At 27.8% G+C, this 24,436-nt stretch overlaps 1 protein-coding gene and 1 long non-coding RNA gene across 2 annotated transcripts; both read right to left on the bottom strand.

Moving 5' to 3' along the window:
- Positions 1 to 643: 643 nt before the first annotated feature.
- On the bottom strand, positions 644 to 13,148 carry LOC147816975 (26S proteasome non-ATPase regulatory subunit 3-like). The gene is made up of 5 exons (XM_087157586.1): positions 13,061 to 13,148; positions 4,826 to 4,995; positions 2,287 to 2,465; positions 757 to 789; positions 644 to 673 (listed from the first exon to the last, which is right to left on the bottom strand). The coding sequence occupies exons 2-5, from the start codon at positions 4,950 to 4,952 to the stop codon at positions 644 to 646; spliced, it is 369 nt and encodes a 122-aa protein (XP_087013712.1). The 5' UTR covers positions 4,953 to 4,995; positions 13,061 to 13,148.
- Positions 13,149 to 17,467: 4,319 nt separating this feature from the next.
- Positions 17,468 to 24,436, bottom strand: LOC147816974 (uncharacterized). The gene is made up of 5 exons (XR_015428651.1): positions 24,373 to 24,436; positions 23,252 to 23,413; positions 23,102 to 23,172; positions 20,553 to 20,704; positions 17,468 to 17,689 (listed from the first exon to the last, which is right to left on the bottom strand). It is a non-coding gene; the product is annotated as an uncharacterized LOC147816974 (long non-coding RNA).

Here is a 24,436-nt window from a genome sequence, read left to right as displayed (position 1 = left end):
GGAGGAGTTTGTGGATTTATTTTTCACTCAGAGTTATGTGTGTAGGCGTTAGCCTTGAACGGGCAGATGGTTTTATGATTTCAGATAGTGAAGAAATCTCGACAGAAACCAAACTTCTCAAGCCGCAGAAAATTCACTGTTTGAAAATCAAGCCAAGAAAAGAAAAATGTGCGAGCCATGTCAAAAAAATAAACAATGAAAAAATACAAAGTATACTTGTGCTACCTGAGAAAAATACTTATGTTTTAGTCATGAAACAACAATTTGTAAAGACCTGTAGCAAAAATTCTTGTTCGCATGAAGGTAGTTCTGCATCAGACAGCCTCTCCAAGATAATATTTTTATACTAACATGTGATATTAAAATAAGTTGCTCTGATATACAAAACTCTCAATGTTTTTTTTACAATTTTACTCTTCTTTGTTTTTCTTTATGTTGTGCAATTATTTGTGATACAGTTTTTTAATATACTTTACTAATTAAATAAGTTTTTTGATACTTTATCTATCTAAAGAATCTTAACTAGGTAACAATTAACTATTTAAACTAGAATAAATGTCACTTGACTTTAAAAAAATCAAAAACACCTTATAGGTGCAACGCGACTACCCATGTCGAAAACAAGTCCGCGTCTAACAGAAGGTTAATTTGATTGTCCATGTTTCTTTGTATTCTAGAATTACATTTTTTAAAAATTCAAAAACACATAATTGGTATCAAATAATAAACAAAAGAAATGGACAAAAAGTAACGAACTTGTTCATGCTGCATCCCAAATAATGGAAAACCCTGAAAAATTAAAATATTTTTAGTTATAATAAAAGAAGTTCGAGATATAAATTTTAAAGTAATTAATTGATTATAAACGATCTTTTTAAATAATAGTATGTGACTTTTCATTATGTTTATTTAAACATTTCTTGAGAAGAGATCAAAACAAAAATTTTTTCCTCAATGCATAACTGTTTATTATTCAAGCTAGACTAAATCCACAGGACCGTAAAATGACAACAAAAAAATTTGAAACAAGCGGACACTTCCTTACAATTCTCAAGCGGTGACCACTTTTAAACTTTTTAATTATTTGTATAGTTGTATTTTAATTATTTACATTTTAATGTTTTACTATAAAAACTTATTACTATTTTAATTTACCTATATATTACTATTTTTAGCTTTTAAAAACTACCATTCCAGTTTTTAAAAAAAATCAAACTTACAGGAAACCTTTATAAAAACTAATACATTTTCGCCCTGTGGCAGAAACACGGCGACACAGCGACATTGTCGCAGAAAGCGACTGAGTTCTTGCAGAAAGATTTTTTTTATTTGGGAAATAAAAATTTTTGGTTTGCCACATACAAAAGTCCCCAAAAAAGATTCTGCAGAAACAAAAGCTGTTTTACCAAAAAAAAAAAAAAAAAAAAAAAAAAAAACATTTTCTACAGAAACAAAAACTTTCTGCAGAAGCAATAATGGTTCTGCAAAATTTTTTTTCTTACAGAATTGTTTTAAATATTTTTGTAAATTTGTAAATTTTTTGGAAAAACAGAACATATATTAACTTTGTAAATGAGTGGTTGTTTATTAACACAAAAAAAAATCTCAAAGTAAAACATCAAAAGCTGAAATAAAAATTTAGCATGACATGTGACATTCATAATAGGAGCAGTTATAGCTTCATAATGTTAAAATATTTAACATTTTATCATGTTTATGTTCATCATAAATATACCTAATAATATAAAATTTTGATACTTTATAATAAAAAATTACTCAAATATGGAGAAAAAAATTCCTTGTGTTTTTGCTATGCAGATTATGCACAATATATTAAGAGGAAACATAACAACTACTGTTCTCTTGCGTCAGTCATATTGAGCTAACTATACTAATTTTAATAGAGGGAAAAGTTTGAAAGAAAAAAGGAGCCGCTGAACATATTTAAATGATGCTATAGTAAATGAAATAGTTTAGTATAACTGAAATATCATCCTTAAATATCCCATAGATTACGCTTTGAGTGGTCACCATTTTTTAAAAGACCGAAATAAGAAACAATATTTCCTGTATTTAAGTATTCCAGTAAATCCAGTATTCCAGTAAATGTAATACTTAGAATAATAAAATATTAGAAAATATAATTGCTTTTTTGAAATATTTTGTTTTTATAAAAATGTAATAAAGAAGCGACCAAGTAAAGAAAATATTAACTGGTTTCAAATAAAATTGTAAACTAATTTTAAAACATAAAGAAATTCAGTATCAATGAAATTAAAAACTTACCTCATTCATGAAACCAAGCAGTACATCTTTTTGTTGAGACGAATGAACAATAAAAAAGACTTTACGCTTTGGTGTTAAGCTCTTCCTGATAGACACAAGAGCTCTTACAACTCTAAGAATGAATCTTGGCTCTTTTGAGTTTACAGACTTTTCTATGAAAACCAGGTGTTCCTTTATATCTAAAACAAAAGGAGATATTTATTTAAAAATTAATTATCAAACTTTTGACCTGCTCTAAATTTCTGAAATCGTATAGGTATATAAGAATAATGTATTCATATGTATGTCTATTAAACTTCTATATCAATTTATTATTGTTTATTGTGAAAAAAATATTAAATTTTTAAAATACTTGTTTTAACTTACATTAATCACATGTAGACATTATATAGAAATACATTTAACTTTATAAACAAATATTGCATAGAAAGACATCATAAATAAATGTTGCAGCTGAATTAATCACTTATTAAGAATAGATTCTAATCTTATCCATTGAACATTCAATTGATTTTGATATTTAATGAACTAACAATAAATATTTTTATTGTGTATTTTGTAAATTTGAATAACAAAATTTGTTAAATTAAGTAAACAATGAAAACTGAGAAGTTAAAAATGTTGAAAGAAAAAATATTAAGTGGTAATTATATGAAGGATTATTACGTATCAAAATATAGTGCAATAAAAATATTAACTGACAAAGGAAAAATTCAGTTTATTTTAAAAATAGAAATTTTAACTGTTTTAAAACATACTAAATATTTTAACCCAAAGTTAACCTTACAAAGTTAACTAATACAAAGTTAACCCTGCATTATTAATATAAAATAATTTTCATACATCTTAATCACACACAAAAAAAGATAGAAATAATATACCCCTTTAACTGAAAGATTTTTGTGGTTAAGAGAAATAGTGTAGCTTAAAGAATATTGAGTTAAAAATAGAATATGATACTCATTGCAGTTGTGACATTGAATTAATGAATTGAATTGAATGTAGGGTTTAGTAGCGCAAGGTCCAGATGAGGACATGCTGCGCCAAACAATACGGTAAATTCATTTAAAAACCTAGGTGCATACAAAATTTAATTGTATCACAATTATAATTGATAAAATAGTACTAGTGGGTGATTAAGACAAGATAATCTAATTAAAATCAGATAAAAGGTATGAATAAAACCAGATAAAAAGTATGAATACAGTATAAAAAGCATGAAGTGAGTAAAATGTACAAAGGTGGTAAGATATTTACAAGAGTGTATAAAACAGTAGATGTGTTAAGACTTTTATATGCTGTTAAAAATGCCAACGACACGTAAAAATGCAAAAATGTTAGGATGGTGAATGTCATCCAACAAATCTTGAATGCATAAAATGGAACTACCAAATAACTTTAAACGATGTTGATTAAAACATGGACACGTTATTAAAATATGATGAATTGTGAGAGGAACGTTACAGGTACTGGAGGAGGTTCTCCGAACAGCATATGAAGATGTGTTAACCGGGTGTGAGCGATTCGCAGTCGAGTGAGTTTAATGTCTGAACTGCGCAGGTGCAGAACAGGCAAATGGTCCAAATTGGTTTTGTAGCTTATTGAGAGTTTGGAGATCCCACCTTTGCTGCCATAACGATGTTATAAATTTTCAAACATGCAGTTTAACATCCATAAAAGGCACAGATAATGGAACAGTGGCAGAACCTGCACATTGAATTAATAAGTTTTACAGTTGTATTTGAATTAAAAAGTTAGCCACTACATTGATTGTTAAGAAAATAAAATATTTATAACTATTTTTGATAAAATGTGTTGAAATTTAAATAAGTGGTTCAATTGAAATTTTAAAATTTAAGAAATATATAATGCCTCTGATGGCATCACCATATAGTATATATAAGGCCGTGATAGCCTGGTTGGAAGGGCGTTGGGCCCATGCCCTAAAGGTCAAGAGTTCCACTCCACCCACCCCCCCCCCCTGTACGAAAGGGTGACAGGCTCTGGTTTAGGTCAAAATTGCAACCTGCGGATGAATGGTGTATGAATGTGTCCTCCCTGTAAAACGGGTTAGGACATATCTGCATGGCAGAATTCTTAGCCCCAGATGGCACAACTGGAAAACAAGAAGCATGTACCTTTCGCCTTAAAAGTGGCTTGTCAGTATTGGAAATTGGCATATGACAACAACAGTATATATAATAGACAAGTAATTCATTATTGATAGTTTAGATTTTTACAATTATGCACTTATAAATTAAATAACTCCTGCCTAATATTAAAAGTTGTCTGTTTAAACTCATACCTACTCAGAAGTTAATAAAATAAATTTAAAAAAACCTCATAAAATAGTCATGTTAGAGTCAAAACACTATCAGTAATAATGAAATTATGCAAACAGAAATACAAAAAAATATTGTTACATATAGACAAAAGGTCATAAGTTTTTAAATATTTGACAATAAACTACTCCAAGTGTTTTCAAGTTGATATATTAAAATTAACAGTTTAAAAAAACTAAAGAAAAAAATTATTTTACCAGCCAGTGATAAAGCTTCGAGATCAACTTTGGGAGCCTTTTCTTTCTCAGCTGCATTATCTGCATCCTCTGAAGTCATTTCAAAGTCAACGTCTTGAATTGCCATTGAAAAATAAAAAGTAACCATATAGTCATTACATTATAGTAATACAACATTTGATGTCTTGTACCTGAAACATAAATAGATAAGAATTTTTATTTCTTAAAATTGAAAAACTAAAAAAAAAAAAACGACAAAATACTTAAAATTTATTTAAACTTTTTCATACATGGTTAACATAATAAATTTAAAAGATTCAACTTATATCAAACCTGCAACCCCACAAATAAAATATTAATTGCAGCAATAGAAACCTATCATAAAGTACTATGCTTATAAAAATCAGTGAGATCTCTATAGATGTTATGTTTACCTGTACTTAGGTATTTTTAAACGCTGATAGGACTTTAAATTTAAAAAAAACAGAAAGTGGTTGAAAAGAACCACGATATTATTGAAAATTAGGAATGCACCAGATGATGAATTTAACCAAGCATTTATAATTTAATATTACCATCTAGTTTTTATATTGATAAACAATTAGGATCCTTAAATATTTAATTCTTATAAATTTTAAACTAACCAACAACTTGAATGATGAAATACTGGGAATATTTCCATATCAGGATCTGGAGCGCCAACTGCAATGGCCAAAGTGCCAAATAGATTTTAAACTTGCAAATTAAAAAAAAAAACAACGTTGTTTGCTTGGGGGTGGCTTAGAGTTATACCTTTCGAGTTGGTCCCTTTCTATCATGTTCTCATTTAGTATCTCGCGGGTAGCTCACCGGAAACAGCCAAGACTTAGCGATTGATTATTCTCCGATAGATTACAATACGGAAATCTAATCACTGAAATTTAAACCAGTATGCAAGTTTTCTTATGCAATAAGTCAACTTTGAAGAAAGCTATGGAATCCCTCAAAGTAAAGAGCCCCAATTCCAGGGTTGCCACAGAAAAAAAATGAACAAAATAGTTGCTTTTAGAAGCCTAGAGCATGAAAATCGTTGCCAAAAACTATGAGAATAGTTGCCTAAATAAGAACCAAAATAAGACTAAAATTTTATTAAATGACATAATTGTCATACACCATGATCCATTTTGTCAAGTTGGTGGTAAATAAGATCAGTTTTTTTATAAACGTTAGTGTTCTAGCACTAAATTTTTACATAAAAAAACACTTATTCTAAGAAGTTTTCCCTTTTACCATAATTGATTTAGCATATATATATTGTGAAAAGTGATTACTCAAATTAAAAACTCATGCATTGTAATATCGTATTAAAAATTGGGTTTTTTAAAATCGTGCAGAATTTTGTAGCAAAAACAGTTGAAAAGGCGATCGAGAAACGAAATAGACTTACGATAGAATCTGTGCAAATTGAACGCATTAAAAAGTGATGACTCAAATTTGCAATTGAAAATTTCTCATTTTTTAATTATTTATTTAATTTTTTTAAATTTTATTACTTTTACTTTACATTTTTTATTTTTTAAGAAAAGAAATTCAGTATGTTCAGAAGATTTCGCAGGGTTGCAGGTTTTCAACCCAATTTATGCTAAAAAAAACATTGCTAGGAGTACAGAAAAATCTCCTAATAGTCTCCTTTTTCCTGAAAATAGTTGCTTTTTTAGCCTTTTCAGGCACAAAAAGTTGCCATAGTCACCTCATGCTGAAAATAGTTGCATTTTAGTCGCCTGTGGCAACACTGAAGAATTCAAAAATTTTAAGAATTTTCAACAAAAATCTGTTTATTGTAAACCAACCACATGCCTTGAAAAAGTTAGTTTTAAAAGCTTTCATCCACAAAATAACTCAAAATTCTCATAATAATTGTTGCATCTTAATAATAATTGCATCTTAAAAAATTATTAAAATATTACAATTAATAAATTTTTATAAAACTTCAATATAGGGAAGAAATATGAACAATTTTGTACGAAAAAAATTAATAAAAAAGAATACGACATTCAAAAAGTCCTAAAAATTTCAATATTTTTAGGCTATTAACTTCTTCTTACAGATTTTTAGCAAACATTTTCATTTTCCATGTGCAATCCCTGATTTTTGTGAGTTAATATGAAATTCAAATAAATTTTAGTATCCATTAATAATTTTAAAATATTAACTGCAACTATATATTTTTTTAAAATCTTTAAATAAATTTTTTCAGTAATAAAATTGATCGATTACTTTATCCACAGTGCTAAATATATTAGATGCAAACTCATGATAATAAGCCAACATATATTATCACCCTATACATATCCTCAAGTTTGGGTATTTATTTTATAACAAAAGAAGTTCACAACTTGTGCTTGCTTACTAGACATAATAATAATAAATAATTAAAGGCGAGAGCTAAATGCTATTTACACTTCTAAATCTAAAAAAGATTAAATATGTTTATGTTGTAAGCAGAATACTATACCATAAGTTTTCTATTTTCATAAACTAACTACATATAAAAAATGAATGCTATGCAATCTTTTATAATTTTACATCATATATATCAGGGGTTTCCAACTTGCATGAGGCCGGGGGCCACAATTAAAAACACAAATCAAATGGCGGGCCGCAACTTTATCAAAATTTTTTGTAGGACGCTTTTATGTTTGAAGGAACATTAAATATTACTGTCAGAGTTTTACCAAGTTGTACAAAACAAAAGTATTGAATTACAAATTAAAATAAGAAGTAGATTTTTAAAAATATTTCATTGTTATTAATAATATTTTAAAAAACATTAAATAAATAATAAAAATTCGGACTACAATAACCTAATGTGCACCGATGCATTAAACAATTAATGTGCAACAGATATCTAAATGTTAAGGTATTAAACTTACATAGTAGCACACAAAATATTCAATGAGAAAATTGAGGTTTGTCTGCTGCAACCACCAGAGAATAGATATTTACATTTTAAATTTAAAATTTACAAATGTGTGTGAAAATATTTTCGTCCAAAATGAGTGGTTTCAAAAAGTTAAATTGGAGAATTTCTTCGAGAAAATTTCTGATACGCACATGCTAAGTTATGTTCACAAAATACAAAAAAAATACAAAAAAATGAAATAAAAAAGAGCAACATAAACGATTATTTCTGTATTTGAATAAATATTTTCCTGGGTGCAAAACCTGAAAAAAAAATTTCTTTGAACCCTTGGTATGTTAAATTTCACAGAAACGAAAAAATTAGGTTTTTATTAGCGAGAAAAGTATTTTCAACCCATATAGATTTTTTACAAAAATTGTCCGCAAAAAAATGACAACTGATATATTTTAGTTCGCGGGCCACAAAAAAAAAGCCTTGCGGGCCGGATGCGGCCCCCCAGTTAGAAACCCCTGATATATATAATCAACTTAAAGGAAAAATGTTGTATCTACTATATTGTCTTACTATAGATAAGAATCTAATGGTTTTCAATTGACCGCGTAATTTTATTGGCAGAAAAATCACGTGGTAGGATCCACACACAGTTTTTCCTCATCATTTCCATATTGTTTTGGTAGTCATCAGCATAAAATTAATTAAAGTTATAAAGGTTTGTTTTTCTATAAATAATTTTTTAACCCTTATCTAAAGTTATTTTCCAAGTAGTATTATTATTACGCTTTTAACTCAAGAGTTTAAAACTAAAAGAATTTTTATTATTATTATTATTATTCTAATGTAAGTCTGCATTAAAATTTTAAGATAAAATTATCTAGAAAAGTGGTCTAATCTTATTAACTGTTTTGCAATTATTATTTTTGTACAAATGACATTATTATACTGTCTTAAATTACATTAAAGAGATCTGTTAAATAATTTATCAGCTTCGTGTGCAATGAGATACAAGCAAAAATAGTATTAAATATATCTGCCCGTTCAGTAAGAGAAAATATTTAATTGCGGTGAATTGTGAACTCACATAATAATTGTGAACTTACATAATATTGTAAATGTTATTTTAAATAATGATTACTTAGAAAAAATTACTTCTGTTTACCAATAGATCTAAATATTTATAATACTAATATTTGGATGTGGGAAGTGGTGGTACAAGCGTAAGCAATCAGAATTCCTTTTAGTACATAAGATGTTGTTCTGGCCGACAACATATCTATCATAATCTCGAAACCTGCGATTTCCATCTTGGGTGTCTCTCTTTCTGATCTTAATTGGCTTTAGCCATCAACCTTTTTACCTTGCACATTTTAAACATTTTAGCTACTGCTTTTACAATTACCATACTTTTTGCTTCCCTTTTGAGATTTAACTTTTAACTTTATCTTTTCATGGTTTTTATCTGAGATATTTAAGGTTTTTGATCATGTGTTCTTATCTTAATTATCCTAGCAAGTTTACATACTTGCATTTTTTTACGATTGGTTTTAATGTGCACCATTTTATAAATTTTTGGGTTTTAAATTAATAAGGGTCTTCGGACTTTTTAGTAGTTTCAATAATTTCATGAGGGCCAGTTGGCCTTGGCGATCCCTTTTGATCGGAGTTATTTTATTAACTAGTTTTAAATTGTATAACTAAGTCTTGGATTTTTATATCTCGAGTGGTTTTATTCATTTTAAATTCATGAGGGTTCTCTGACCTTATGATTTATGCAATGACATTGACTTCAGTTGTTCTGTGATCTTATTTCCATTATTATTATATTGATAAATTTTTTTATTTTTAAATGTTTATATACTCAGAGAATTGTCATGGCTTGAAATATCCACAGCTATATAGACACTGAACATAACTAATTTTTGATGTAACTTTTTTGTATAACCTTTCGAAGCTTGATATTACTCCTTCATGCCCCTTAATAGGCAAATCTTTACCTTAGTACAAAGATGTTCGGTTCTTAAAAACCTACATATGCAGGACTACCAACTACTACAGTTTTTGTAAAAGCTTTTATAGGGTAGTCATCATCATCATCAATGGTTCTACAGCCCAGGGTAGGCCTTGGCCTTCAAGAAGTATTTTCCAGGCAAAACTTTTTCCTGCTAGTGTTTTCCAGTTTTTAGTTTTCATGACCATCTATCCGTCTTAAATTCAGCCTGCCTCTTTTTTGTCTGCCAACTGGTCTGGCATTGAAAATTCTTTTTGTGGCACGGTCTTCGTCCATTCTGATAGAGTGACCTTTCAACTTTATTCTTTCTCGTTTAATAAAGTTAATAATGTCAGGTTCCTTATATGAGTGATAAAGCTCTAAATTTGATCTTCTAAGCCATACTTATAGGGTAGTACACAATTAAAAACTAAAGCTTTTGGTAATTTTGCCAACATTTTAAAAAAGCCTCACCACGAGGAAGCCACAACAAAGCAAGGATTTTTGTAAACTTTTGAATCATTTACATGCAGTCGGTGAGGAAAAAAGAAACTTTAAATTCAATTTTGCAAAACTAAGAATGATAAATCAAAAGATTGACTTAGCTACCACTAGAAGAAATTTTCTCAAATAGCGTAAAAAGTTAGCAACCCTTATTTTGACCCCAACCCAGCATTACGATTTTGGGAAAGTATGTTTCGAAATTATCCATATTTAGAGATAATTCATAAATATTTAGAAACTACACGTATTTAGAAAAACCATATCTTGTACGGATGAGGTTATGTTGGGTACCTTCGAGAGACAGATCTGGAGTATTTTTAGAAGAATTTTTAAAAAATGGTGTGCGGTTTAGAAGAACAAATTTAGAGCTTTATCACTCATATAATGAACCTGACATTATTAACTTTATTAAACGACAAAGAATTAAATGGGCAGGCCAGGTTATCAGAATGAATGAAGATCATACCACAAAATGAGTTTTCAATGCAAGACCAGTTGACACACGAAAAAGAGACAGGCCGAATTTGATTTGGATAGTTGGCCTAGAAAAAGACACTTTGGTCTTAAAAACTAAAACTTGAAAACACCAGCAAGAAAAAGGTTAGCCTGCAAAAAACTTCTTGAGAAGTTTAAGGCCCACCCAGGGCTGTCCAGACATTGATGATGATGTTTAGAAATTTTTGCTTAACAAAATTTTTTAATTGGGAAAAACTGGTTTTTTGAAAGGAAAAAATAAGAATGTAAAACTAGTCCTTGCAAATACTGAGTTGATCAATGACTGCAATGTTTCCATCACCTAAGTTTGCAGTGAAGATTTGTAACTTAGCAATGCTGAATATTTAAGAAATATTTTACCTCTAAAATTTCAATCAAGTTTTTAACCCTTTCGACCCAAAAGGAATATAAACGTCTCAAAGATCAAAATTTATTCTCTAATGGATAAACAGATCCCAATTTTGCATGGGTTTTTATGTTTTCAGGTTTCTTTAGACATTAGCGAATAAAAATATGACTAAAGGAATTTGGTAACACTCTAATTTTCATAATGGCTAACTTCTGTTTGTGAGCATGTCAGTCAATTTTGTTTTAATATGTGTATTTTCTGAATTTTGAGGTAACAACTTTTTTGAATACAACTATATTTTGGAGAAAAAAATTGTTTCTTCGTATTAAGTATAGTTTGTCTAAAGTAAGAAATCCCCTAGCCATTTATCTGAACCCACGAGGGTGACTATGGTAACGAGGTATAACTATTTCATGTAGGGGTATGGGGTCATTGTTTACAGGGGTCTGTCTGGGTTTTTCTGAGAGGTACTTATTTTGTGAAAATTTAGACATAATTCGTAAAAAATGAAAAATTATATTAAAAAATCAACACAAAAGTATAGATTTATCGTTTCTTACAGGATACAAAAATAAAATTTTAAGAAAAAGTATTTTGTGAAATTTTTCCTAAAGTTGAATTTGTGAAGGTACCGCTAAAAGGGTACTAAATTTGGCCTGGACAGACCCCTGGTTTAGGACAGATTTTGAAAGGGATATAGAAAGAGGGAGGGGGGGAGAAAGGTAATCTTTTTTTTTTTTGGTCAACTGTGTTAGCCCTTGAGTGAAGAGAAGCTACCCATCCTGAAATGTGCTATTCTTGCTTCCATAGCAGCAGACAGCCTCAGACTTTGTGGCGGGGGAAGTTCTAATCGTAGACAAACTGCAATAATTGTACCTATTTAGTATCAGATGGAGAAATTCTGACACATTTTGTTTTGTGGGAAATATTGTGCCAATCATAATTACCATTGGGACAATACATCCCATTAGTGATACAAACATTATAAGACAAAATCTTAGGTTTTGTTTTGATTATTTCAAAACAGCAACTTCTCATTTCTACAACATCTGGTAAGACTATTCTAACTTCTGGTAAGAATAAATAATTTTATGCAGTTATATTATTTTCATTTTTCATTCCCATACAATATAGGTATTTTTACAATATTCAAGACAATTGAGATATATTGTCGCAGGAGATTTCCGGGAAAACTCTAGACCAGGGATGGCGAATCAATGGCACGCGTGCCATTTATGGCACGCGACAGAATATTTTGGGCACTCCACCGATCACAATTGTTGTTGCACTACGAATTGTTATTACACAAATGTTATGACACTATGAAGCATATGCAACAATTAAATTAAAATTCACAAAAAACAAACAAAATAATAGACAATTATTAATGAAAAAATTAAAAATTAATACTAAAAAAACAATTAATAACCGTAGAAAACAAGCTAACAGTAAATAACTAGCAAAAAAAATCAACAGTCCTGCTTAAACTAACATCTTACAACCTAATATAAGTTATTGGTCATCTAATCTGCAACAACAGAAGTCACACTGATGTTACTTTAAGTTGAATTACGTGCATAACTGAGACATTGCAAAATGTTTTTTTTTCTTTTTTCTATGTAAAAAAAGAGTTTTGAGTTGATACTATTTAGTATTATTATTTTCCCAATAATCACGAAGTCAGAATTATTTGACGGCACGTCTATGACCTTTAAGCAATTTTTTAGAAAAAATGGCACGTTGGTGTATAAAGGTTCGCCACCCCTGCTCTAGACTCACAGTACACTTATTTTAATATGTCAACATTAACATAAACTGATTCTAATACTTAAATTTCAATGCAGCAAAAATCGGGTGGAAAGGGTTAAGCACATAAAATTTGCTCATTGCTTACATCTCCTTAAAAAATATTTGAAAAAAATAATACACCGGTTTACTCAGCAGTTACCACCCTCAACGTAAAGAAAGGTAATTTTCTGGAGAAAGAAAGACATATATTAATACACATAGAAAATAACATACTTTTGTAACATCATGCGATCCCCAAGCTACTGTAGTAACTTCAGAAGAATGTCCCGGAAATTCCCATTTTGGATAACCAGGTAGATTAATCTATTAAATAACAATAAATACTTCTATTATTGATGATATATGATTAAGAAAATATGATTAAGAGGAAATGATACATGATTATGAAAATAAATTAAAAAGTAAGAATTCTGCTAAAACACAAATTGCAATTTTTCTTAAATATATGTGTATAACTTTTCTTACTTTATAGACTTTTTTTAAAACAATTATATTAGGAGAAGATTTTATTCAATTCCTCCTATTAGTTCACACTCTCCCTATTATTATCTTCTTCAAAATTTCAATCGTTAGCAAAATACTTTTCATTTATCCACTCAAGTTCAAATACATTTATTTTAAACTTGTAGTGGATGACAGTTGATGTTAATACAGTTTTTTTTTCAAATATTAATTAATTAATTAAATAGGGATGAGCAAAAAACGAAATGGATATTTCTGATGGGTTAAGCGTTAATCATTGATTTAAATTTTACAATAAGCAATTCGCATATTTTAATAATAACATCAGTAATAATTTGTAACTTATAGCTCTACTATTGATAAACACAAATAGAGAAAAATTGAAATCAATACCTTGGTTCAACTACAGTTACAAACATTAGACCTTAAACCAGGGGGGGGGGGACAAGTTTCTTCCAGTGGAAAAAAACTGTGCCATAAGAAAGAGGTATCTTCTAACTCAAATAGAATAAATGGAAGAAAAAAAATTTTTAAAAATTCCCCATCAGTTTTTAATTGCAATTTAGTTTAAATAATACTAGTAATTTCTATTCTATTTAATAGATCTTTTTTCAAAATAAGTGAAAATTTAAACTGAATTAAACTTATTAAAATTAAACTTAACCAATTTCTTAAAAAATTAAAACTACAAATAACATGCTAATTTTTAATAATCAAATACTGTTAAGTATGAATACTCAAAAACTACTCTTCAATATATGTTGATTTTAAATCTCTATATAAAACAGATATATATAAATTGTTTCTTATTTAAGTATTTATGAAAAAATTGTTTGTTTTCTGATACTATATTATATTTAAATTCCATTGCATTAAATAAATTATATTACTATTTAATTAATTCTGTTCTACTACAGTCAATTCCTGGAATATTAAATTTAAGCTTGAAATATATCTATGATACTTATTGCAGAACAATTCTATTAGTTTTTTTTCCATTTCATCCAGTTACTTACAGTCCTGGAAGAAGCAACCGATAAGATTTGTGTCGAGCACCAAGTTTGACTTTTCTGAACTTATAACTCCAGATAAATCTCCCCATAGTATTAAAATAATTACATATTTTATTTTACAACATAACATTTAAAGTATATTTAAACAAATATCAAGTGTTAATAGAGTGCAAAACAACTATTAAGAAAGAGTTAGGTCATGCATACACATGCTTGCACATAAGCATCTCAAGACAATAAAATAAGGGTAATAATGTTTTACGTCAAGTATTTAAGAACATATTATTCACATGCATACACTAACATAATGCGGCTGATTAGTAATATGTAATAGAAATAAAAATAAATGAAAACTTAACTTTCCAAATTGCTTAACATCACATTCTGAACGTTAAGATGAAATTTCAATTTCTAAGCCCATGATTGAAATTTAACTGCATGTATTAAAAACAAATTATCTCTAATAATAAAATCTAACACCTCTGAAAGCGAAGCATTTATAGTCTTTAAATAAAAATTTATTTTATCAAATTATTGTTTATATATTTTGCGGAGTTATTTTTTTGGAGTTAACTTTTAAATGTATAAAAAATTAAAAATAAATGCAGCATATTTTTAAAAGTAAAAATTTTAATATATTCTACATAAATTTATTCAATATTATGTAACTAAAGAGTTTCATTATATAAAAATAAAATAAATAAATAAAGACTTTATTTTTTGTAGATTAAATACATTATCATTAAGTCAAAAAAAAAACTAATTTCAAAAAGTGTTTAAATAATTTACATAGCTGCCAACATGGATATGAAAAAAACCAGTAGATTTTACGAAATAATATAAATTTCATGATAATTGTCGCAAAGTGTACTAAATATTTTACGCAGAGGAAATTTTAGGGATTTTATAGTCATCAAAATAGAAAAACTATCATATTTTCCAGTTATGATTAAAATTAAATGAACTTGAAATTATATGTATAATGTTAACTCATAATTTTGAATAGTAAAGAGGCATTTAATTCATCAAAGATAGTTAAAAGATTATTTAATTAATTTAAAAAGCAAATTCGGAATGAAAATAAACTTAATATTTTGGAACAAAAAAATTTTTTTAACTAATATTTATAATTGAGGCTCACTTCATTATGTATTAGTAACATTTATTTAAATATTCAAGCAAGCAATAATCTGCATAAAATTTTTATTGCAGGTGGGATTTTTTAAGGAAATTTACCCAATTTTAGGGAATTTTCTAAAATATACAAAAACCAGGATTTTTATGAAATCAGTTGACTAGGAGAAACTGACAAAATCCAGTAGTTTACTGGAAAAACCAGTAGAGTTGGTAGTTATCAATTTAATGTTTTAAGAAGCATATCTTAAATTTAAATAAATAAATAAAAGGGGAAATAATGCTTATTAATAAGAAATATTTTTTAAAATTACATTGCTGATAAGGGAAAAAAATAATAGCATCAATGAATTAAGTTTTCGTAATGCCATATAATGGATTGAAAAAGATTTCTGTTAAAATGAGTGATCATTATTAATTGCAAAAACTCCATGGATATTCATAGCTGATTGTGAATTTCCCTGAAAACTCTAGGTTTTCCTTTTTAACACCCAGAACTAAATTATTCTTTTTCACCTGTCTTGATGTTTTGTTTAAACTCAAAGAAATGTGGGAGATAAGTAAAACTTACTTTCCAAACATAAGCTTTATTGCTGCTGGAACCACAAGCACTTAATTCCATCAGCACTTAATTCTAACTTTATGTAATAGGTTTTACATTTGAATCCATCATAAACAGTTTCTGTTAAAATACAAATGAAATTAGCTATATTTACTAACTAAAAAAATTTTTAAGAAAGGAGTTGTTAAAACTCCAGCAAAAAATTACAATTACGGAAATAATAAGTTTACATTTGGTTATTGTACAGTGAGAAGTAGTTGTTTTACGTGTTTGCAATCAGATACAATTAAATTTTAGAGAACATAGTACTTCGGCAGAAATCCTTCATAAGTAACTCTTTTTCACTTACTGAAATTATTTAAAATTTTGTATAGAAAAATAGTGTTCACGTAAACTTAGAATAAACCATGAAATTTCAAAAGCTGGACAAAAAAAATTTCAAAGCATCAAAATGTAAACAAATTACAATATAATTATTTAGGATTTATTATTTACAGGGCTGGACGTCCAAAATATAAAAATTATGGGAAATTTATGAATGCTGATTCTCTAATGGAAGTAATTTCTAATATCAACAAGGATTCATAGATATACAATTGGTTATACAGAGTGCATAGCCAAATCTTTCAACAAAAAATAAACACCTTTTAAGTACTTTTTAAGCACTCAAAAAATATTTTTAAGCACTATATACATTAACAAAATGCAAAATAATTTTTAAAGACTTTAGATGATCATGAGAAAATAACTAGTTATTTATTTAATTCAGTGCAATTGTTGTAATTTGTGTTATGTTGGTCAGACAGGTCTTGAATTTCATAAGCGGATTAATTCCCACAGGTGTGCTATAAAAAATTTTAATAATAGTAATTGTTCCACTGATTATGAAATTTTACATTTTCAATTTCATGATTTTGATAATGTTACTCTTTTTATTTTAGATTTAATGGATAATTTAGATAATAGACTTGATTTGGAAAATATTTACATTCGTAGTCTTAAAACTCTTTTTCCATATGGATTAAATAGTAAATTTAACGGGTACATTTTACAGTAAATTTTACATTTTTCAGCATATTTTACTGAAAAAAACCTGAAATATAACATCCTTACTAACATGTAATTACTACTCAGGATTTTAAATTTGACAAATCTTTAAAAAAAACTTTTATAGTTCTGCAACAAGAATGTAGAAATTAAAATGTGAAAGTTAAGCTTAATTTGACTTTAAATGAAAAAAAAACCAAACCAAATTTGAGCCATGTCTGATGGTCGATTTCTTTACAATTTTATATGTTATGATAGATGAGTACATAAAAGAACAAACACTCGCAGTAAGAAAAACATCCACTTTAAATACTTATCTAATGAAACTAAAAAATTCAGCAGAACGAAATTGAGAAATTGAAATTGAGACAAAAAATACACTAATACTCTTTCCTCGCAGCATGCTAATAAATAAATATTGTTTAGAACAATAAAACAAGCAAAAAGCAAATTAATAAAAATATATTAAATGATTTACTTGGAAGGTAATCTATACATATATCCTTTTCCACTATCACTAAAAATTAAAACTCTGTCAGTAGCTAAGAAATCACCACCCATCCAACGTTCATCTCGAGGATTATCTGCAGAGCACAACAGCGAAAAATCCCCACCATCATAAACCTTGGAAAACAAATATTATTTGTGATTTAATATTTTAAATCTGCACAACAAAAACATTTGGCAATAAATAACTATTACATTTTATAAAAATGTATTGCCATTAATTATTTACAGCCAAAAATATAATTGACATATGAGTCAGTGGCATTAAATAATTACATCAATAGAAAAGAAACAAATCTGATGATTGCTCTCTAACATAATGTTTAAATAAATACTACCTAAATGTATGATAGTCATCTAGAGAGTAAATTGCTCAAGGCATATAAAAAATTATAACAATACTGTATATCCTAGTGTATAAGCAGGCTATTTAAACACAAAAAGTTTACAAAAATCTAGGAGTTGACTAATACACCAGTAATAAAGTTGGACATTTGTTGATCGTGAAATAGTGATGCATCATTATAAACAATGAGATGGATATGAATAACTCTGTATCAATTCAACCCTTTCAAAAACTATTAATATGTTATAATAAAGGGAATTTTGTATTTTTTTTCATCATATTTTCTTAAAATATTAAGGTTTTATTAGAAACAATACTTTAAATTACGTTCAGAAAAAATTAAGAATAAGAAAGATTATTTTAATAAAATATATTTCAAAATATTTAACACAATGAAAATTCTTAAAACATATCATAAAGCTACAAATTTAAATATTTCAGAACATCACGAGTCGGATTCAGTAATGTTAACAGTATCATTATACGGATCTCCCTCAGTGATGGATTCTACTTCATCTGCTACGTCCATCCAAATAATTAGAATTTATGCACCTTTTAAAATATTTTACAATAACATTTGAATTTCCATTTTGCTCAACACATAGAAAATTTGACACATCATGTCTATAGGAACAGTACGAATATTTCCTGTTTCTGAAAGGGTTTATTTTCTTTACATTAATCATTTATTTCAAGTTGATCGAATAATACCCTTGAAAGGTTTACTTGACCTTATATAACTAAACATTTGTCTAATAGACTATCAACTCATGCCAATTTTGAAAATTCCTGTTGATATTGTGATTACCCTAGTTTACTCACAGTACCTTCATAATTAGTAAAATTAGTAAGCCAAAAGTGATAAAAAGAGCTGTACATTTGCTACGTTTTGAAATTTACAATAATCATGGTCTAACAGTCAAATGTTTAGTCCATCAAAATCAACATTAAAGATATTTTGAATACTGAAAAGCCCACAGATTACACAACTAAAAGTGCTGCAAACAAACACAGAATTTTTCTTTTCATCTAAGAAATGCAGAATGGCAAAATATGTAAGCAAATACTAAAAGAAGGCTATTAGAGAATAGCACACTTTTAACATTTCCCATGAGTGCAAGTGATAATTTTAATAATATTTCAATTTTTAATTGAAATAATGTACTTTTTCTTACGTTATGCTAATTAGCTTGAAATAAATAAAGTATGCCTTTTTAATTCGTAGTTTATTAGTCGAATGATTGGTTACAGATTAACACTGATTTAAGTTCAGTTATCTGGGGTTAATGATGCCTCATAGCATTTATTTGAGGACAATTGTATCATATCCAGAAACATCAATGTGAAATATTTTAATTTGCAAAATCTTGCAGTCTTATTAAGTTTTGTATGTTTTTTCCTTCTTTAATTTTAAAAATGTTTATTTTCGGTTTTTTGAGTGGTCCACTTATACACCCAGCATACCAAATATTAGCTATTTCCTAATCAAAAATAACAGATCGACTTACACACCAGAATATGTGGTCATAATAATTACTTGGAAACATCTATACAGCAATATTCGAGCTACTTCTAACAAAGGAACACTGGTCATACTGTACAATATGTTTTTGTATTCCAGTATCATAGAAAATCTGTAGTCTGGAACTAGAACTGAAGTGCCATCCCTGAAATCAAGCAAATACTTGATGCATTGGTAACATAAAAGACCTCTATGCCAAATGAAATTCAGGTAAACAGTATCCATACTAAAATTAAGGTCACCTAGGACAGGAAAGGCATTCTGTTTGTTGACTTCTTGTTGAGGGTGCTGTGGTGAATGCTGAAAGTTATAGAGCAACCCTAGAAAACTTATGAGAAGCAATTCAGAATCAGAAGCATGGTATGCTTACTGCTGGTATTGTCCTGCTCTAGCTCTATGAAATCACTCACTCACATATAATGAATTCCAGAAAAAATCTGTCATGAGGTGACTCCATTTCCAGCTAGCACACTTCGATCACACTGGACTACAAAAAGTTACTTACCATTCCTATTAAATGTTACAATTCTAGTGATATTTAAGTTGAGAAGTAACAGAAATATTGGTATATATTTTGCAATATATCTTTTCAGGTAATAAAATTTGTCTCTTTTAATGTGCTGTGGGTGACTTGATTTCTAGATAACCTTTGTATACTGATCTTATTAGAATCATTTAAAGACTTTGCATATTACACTATTTCATTATTCGCAGATATATACATATAATATATACATGTAATGTATGCATATATTATTTTTCTCACTATGGCAAAACATTTGACAAATTGCTTTTGAATTTCACTTCATCTCTTTTACATACATTGATGAACTGGAAGCAAATATTTTATATTAATCAACAACAAAATAAATTATTATTTAAGGTATGAACAAATTTTAAATTAATAACATTATATGTGTTAGAGCTGATTATTTATAATTGGGTTGTGACGTGTGAGTGACTGATGTCGTATTTTTGGCCACAGATAGCTCAGCTGAAAAACAAGTAATGCACAATATGCCCTAAATATGCTTGGTTCAAATAAGCAGGCTTGCTGGATTAGCAAGTGGCATTAGAAACAACACAACAGAGCTGATTATAGTTATATTTACCTGCCAATATTTGGTACAAACAATAAGAAGTGAGCTTGCCGCACTTTACTATACTCAATAGGAAGTGTCCTTTGATTAAAAGCACAACAGGTCAATTTCAGGGCATTCAGGCATCGAATTGGCTTTGACTCATCTTCATAAACTGGTTCATTCTATTAAAATAAAATAGGTTTTTTAAAAAAACACTTAAATTAAGACAAAAATTCAAACAATATTTTATATAAATTGCAAAATAAATTAAAGCACTACAAATTATTAATTAGTATAATTCTTAAATTTTGAATAATACCTCATCCTTATAACTTGGATATATTTAGTATTGTTTGTGTATCAAAATTAAACATAAAATTAATAAGTTAAAAAAATTATTGCTAACCCCGCCCTAAAAGGTGAATAAAAATATAAGTAGCTATTAACAAAATATAAGTAGCAATATAAAGTTCCCAATATAAATTAAACAAAATATAAATTAAACAAAATATAAATTAAGCAAAATATAAATTAAATAAGATATAAATTAAATGAAATATAAAATAAATTAAATATTTTTATGCATTCACCTAATTTATATTTGATGTACTCCAACTAATCTATTAATAACAGCAAAAAATCTATAATTGACAACAAGCCAGTTAAGGTAAGTCACAACTGTAAGTCCACCCACAATTTTCAATAAGAGATTGATCAAAGGTACAAATTAATCATGAACAACATTATAATATTATTGTACTATGTTTCAACAATGCTGTTTACTCAAAGTTATTTAATTGATTTAAAATTTAGACTTCTACATGAAATAATAATTACCCAAACTTAAGTTCAATAAACCATGAAATTTAATTTTTCTCATTCCAATTATTTTTTTAGAGTAACTAAAAGTGCCTTAAATTAAAAGTCTACAAATTAAACATATAACAAAACATTAATATTTATTTATATTACTAATAAAACATTTATTTATATTATTATATAAGTTGTAAAGAAAAATAAATGCCAGGCAACAAAAGTCAATTTTAAATCAATAAAGGCATAAATTACAATTTACAATTTAGCTTTACTTTAGTAAACTAGTATGATTACTCTAGTATGGTTAATATAATTACAAAAAAAAATAATAATAAATACTCGAAAAATTGGGCAAGCAAATGTTATATTTCTTCTTGGTCTGCACATGAAGAAAATCCAGAATGATATACTATTCTTTATGCTAGAATTCTAACTTTTTCTGAATTTCAGTCTCATCATGTTGTTTTCTCACACTTAAACCAAACTTTACTTCACATTATTAAATAAGAAATCAGTACATCAAACTGAAAAACACATTTGACCTTTATTTTAACACTTAAGATATCTGTCTGGGAAAAAATTAGCTGCTTCGACAAAAATTTTATTATGATTAATATTTAAACTTTTGTTTATTAGCTTTCCAAAACTCTTTAATAAAACTCTTTCTCCGATTTTTAGAAATGAAGCTATATTTATTTTATCATATGTCGAGAGACAAAACAGAAAAGGAAGTAAACTCCTTAAAGTGAAACTATAATGTTGTTTGTTATGCTTTAAGTATTTTAATAATTTTCATTAAAATAAATAATACGCTCCAGGCAAATATAATTTCGGACATAAATTTTTGAAAAACTATTTTTTTTTCTATTTGCTGTCAGAAGTTTCTAGTATTTTAAATGCATCTTCTGAAAAAAAAAGTCGCATTTGAGAAAATTTAAATTCACTAACATGCAATACAAAAAAAGTTTATTTTAGAATTTTTTGAAACTTTGTATGCAGATTTGTATAACGTTAACTATGTTTTGAACTAAAAGCTAGGTCTAAGTGAGAATTTACTATTTTTATCAATTTTTAAAGTAAAAATGTTTAGAACTTTTCTATTGAAAGTCAATATTAAACAGTATATTTAGTTCCATTTCATTGTATAGTTGAAATTTTTTAAAAATTTTAAGTCAAAACATGAGTAACAATATTATTGATCAAGAAAAAAATTAATTTTGATATTTATGCACTGCAATTTGTTTTAGAGCTGTTTGCCTGACATGAAAAATTGGTAGTTTTTAAACTTAAATTTGAAAATTATTTTGAAAAAATATTTTATGAACTTTTAAAGTTTAATTTAAACTTAAAACTTCAGGACCCTTGTTTATAAAAATAAAATTTTAATTAATACTATTTCAAAAAAAAGTATCAAACCCAGTCGGATGTCTTGAAGTGAAAATTAACATATTTTAAAAATGATATTTGAAAATAGTCCTTGCAAAGCAATAGAAAAATTTAAAAGACTTCCTTGGATAGAGATATATTTATAATGCTAAAAAAGTTTCACAACTTCCAAAAAAAGCTTTACAATTCAGCATGCTAACAAAAAGTATTTGAGTACTTTTTTAATGCATCCAGCATTTTGCATTTTTTTTCTATACTTCAACATATTTGACAAACTATGCAAGATTATTTAACAAAACAATTAAAATCAGAAAATACCCACACAAATTAGCCGCAGAGAACTATTTTATTTATGAAAAAAAAAAAGATATAATTACTTTAGCTTCATTTCCAGTAATTGTCCATACTTTGATATAATCTGAAGCAGACAAACCAACAACGATGTCTTCTAGAAAAAGGAAAAGAAATTAAAACTGGACAACAATTAAGCTTTTATCTTCTCTGTTAAGTTCAAGTGGCATATTTACCATGACTTTTCACAGGACGCGTATTGCACTCATCCAATCAGGGTTAACACGTGAGGATAAAGTGAATAGAATATCTAACATGAGAATATCCATTACAAGAATCTCTGCATTATAACCATTGCAAAACAGCCGCACATTATTCGATTTAGACACATGATAAGACTGAAACACAAAAATTATAATTAGTTAACATAGTATAATAAAGGACTTTAAAATCAGTTTGAATAAAATTAATTTTTATAAAAATGACTGATTTGTTGCCCATCTGCACCTAATGTTTTTTATCGTCCACCACTTTAGCCACCTTTTTATGAATTCATAAATCATATGCAGTAATCTAAATCAAATATTGCAACCTTATTAAACTTGAAGTTCACTTGTATTACAGTCGTTTTTTAACACAAAAAAAAAATGTATTTATTGACTGCAGATCTATATTAAATGTTATCTCATTTATTTAAAAAATTAGTTAAATTTCCCACTAGTTAAAGTTAGAAAATTCTGGGGAAAGTGGCATTCATGCATAGTGGGATACAATTTCTTAGCAATATTCGGAAATACAAAAATAATCACAAAATTTAAAGAGGTGTATAAGTAACAAAGAATTCAATTATATGATTTCTCTTTGTCGCAAGGCATGCAACACCGACCATACGGGCACAGAAACGCCGAACGCATGAGATGCCGACAGAGAAGGGGTTAACCTTTCCTAGTAGAGCAAAACTCCAATTTCACATAAATTTGTTCAGTGGGGGGGGAGAAGATAGTTTAGAAACATTCTTTATCCCTAACATCAGATCCATATTAATTTTTCTAACTGATGCCAACAATTTAAATGGAAAGCTAATGCGTTTTACTATATGTATGTCAGACAGTAAGCAATAGATTACCAGAAAGAAATAACTAAACTATTAATAATAGCATAATACTTAGATATTGTGGATTCATCAAATTTAAATAGACCCTCAAGCAAAAATTCCTTTAAAATTAGCTTATACTCCCAATGAAGAGTTTCCCAACCTTTCAGTCTTATTTAATATCAGACATGATTTGAAAACAATATCTTACTAAAAATACATTTTAAAATATGAGAAAAATTTCCAAATAATAAAAAGTCATACATGAATGGCTGTGTGGATATACTGCAACTATCAAGACAACCACCACCAGTTACATCCCATAAGG

This window comes from Parasteatoda tepidariorum, chromosome 1, assembly GCF_982258835.1.
Source record: "Parasteatoda tepidariorum strain Cologne lab strain chromosome 1, Ptep-v5.0, whole genome shotgun sequence".
In the NCBI taxonomy this organism is placed as follows: domain Eukaryota; kingdom Metazoa; phylum Arthropoda; class Arachnida; order Araneae; family Theridiidae; genus Parasteatoda; species Parasteatoda tepidariorum.
Note: the sequence above shows the minus strand (reverse complement) of the source record. Positions and strands in the feature narration are given on the sequence as shown.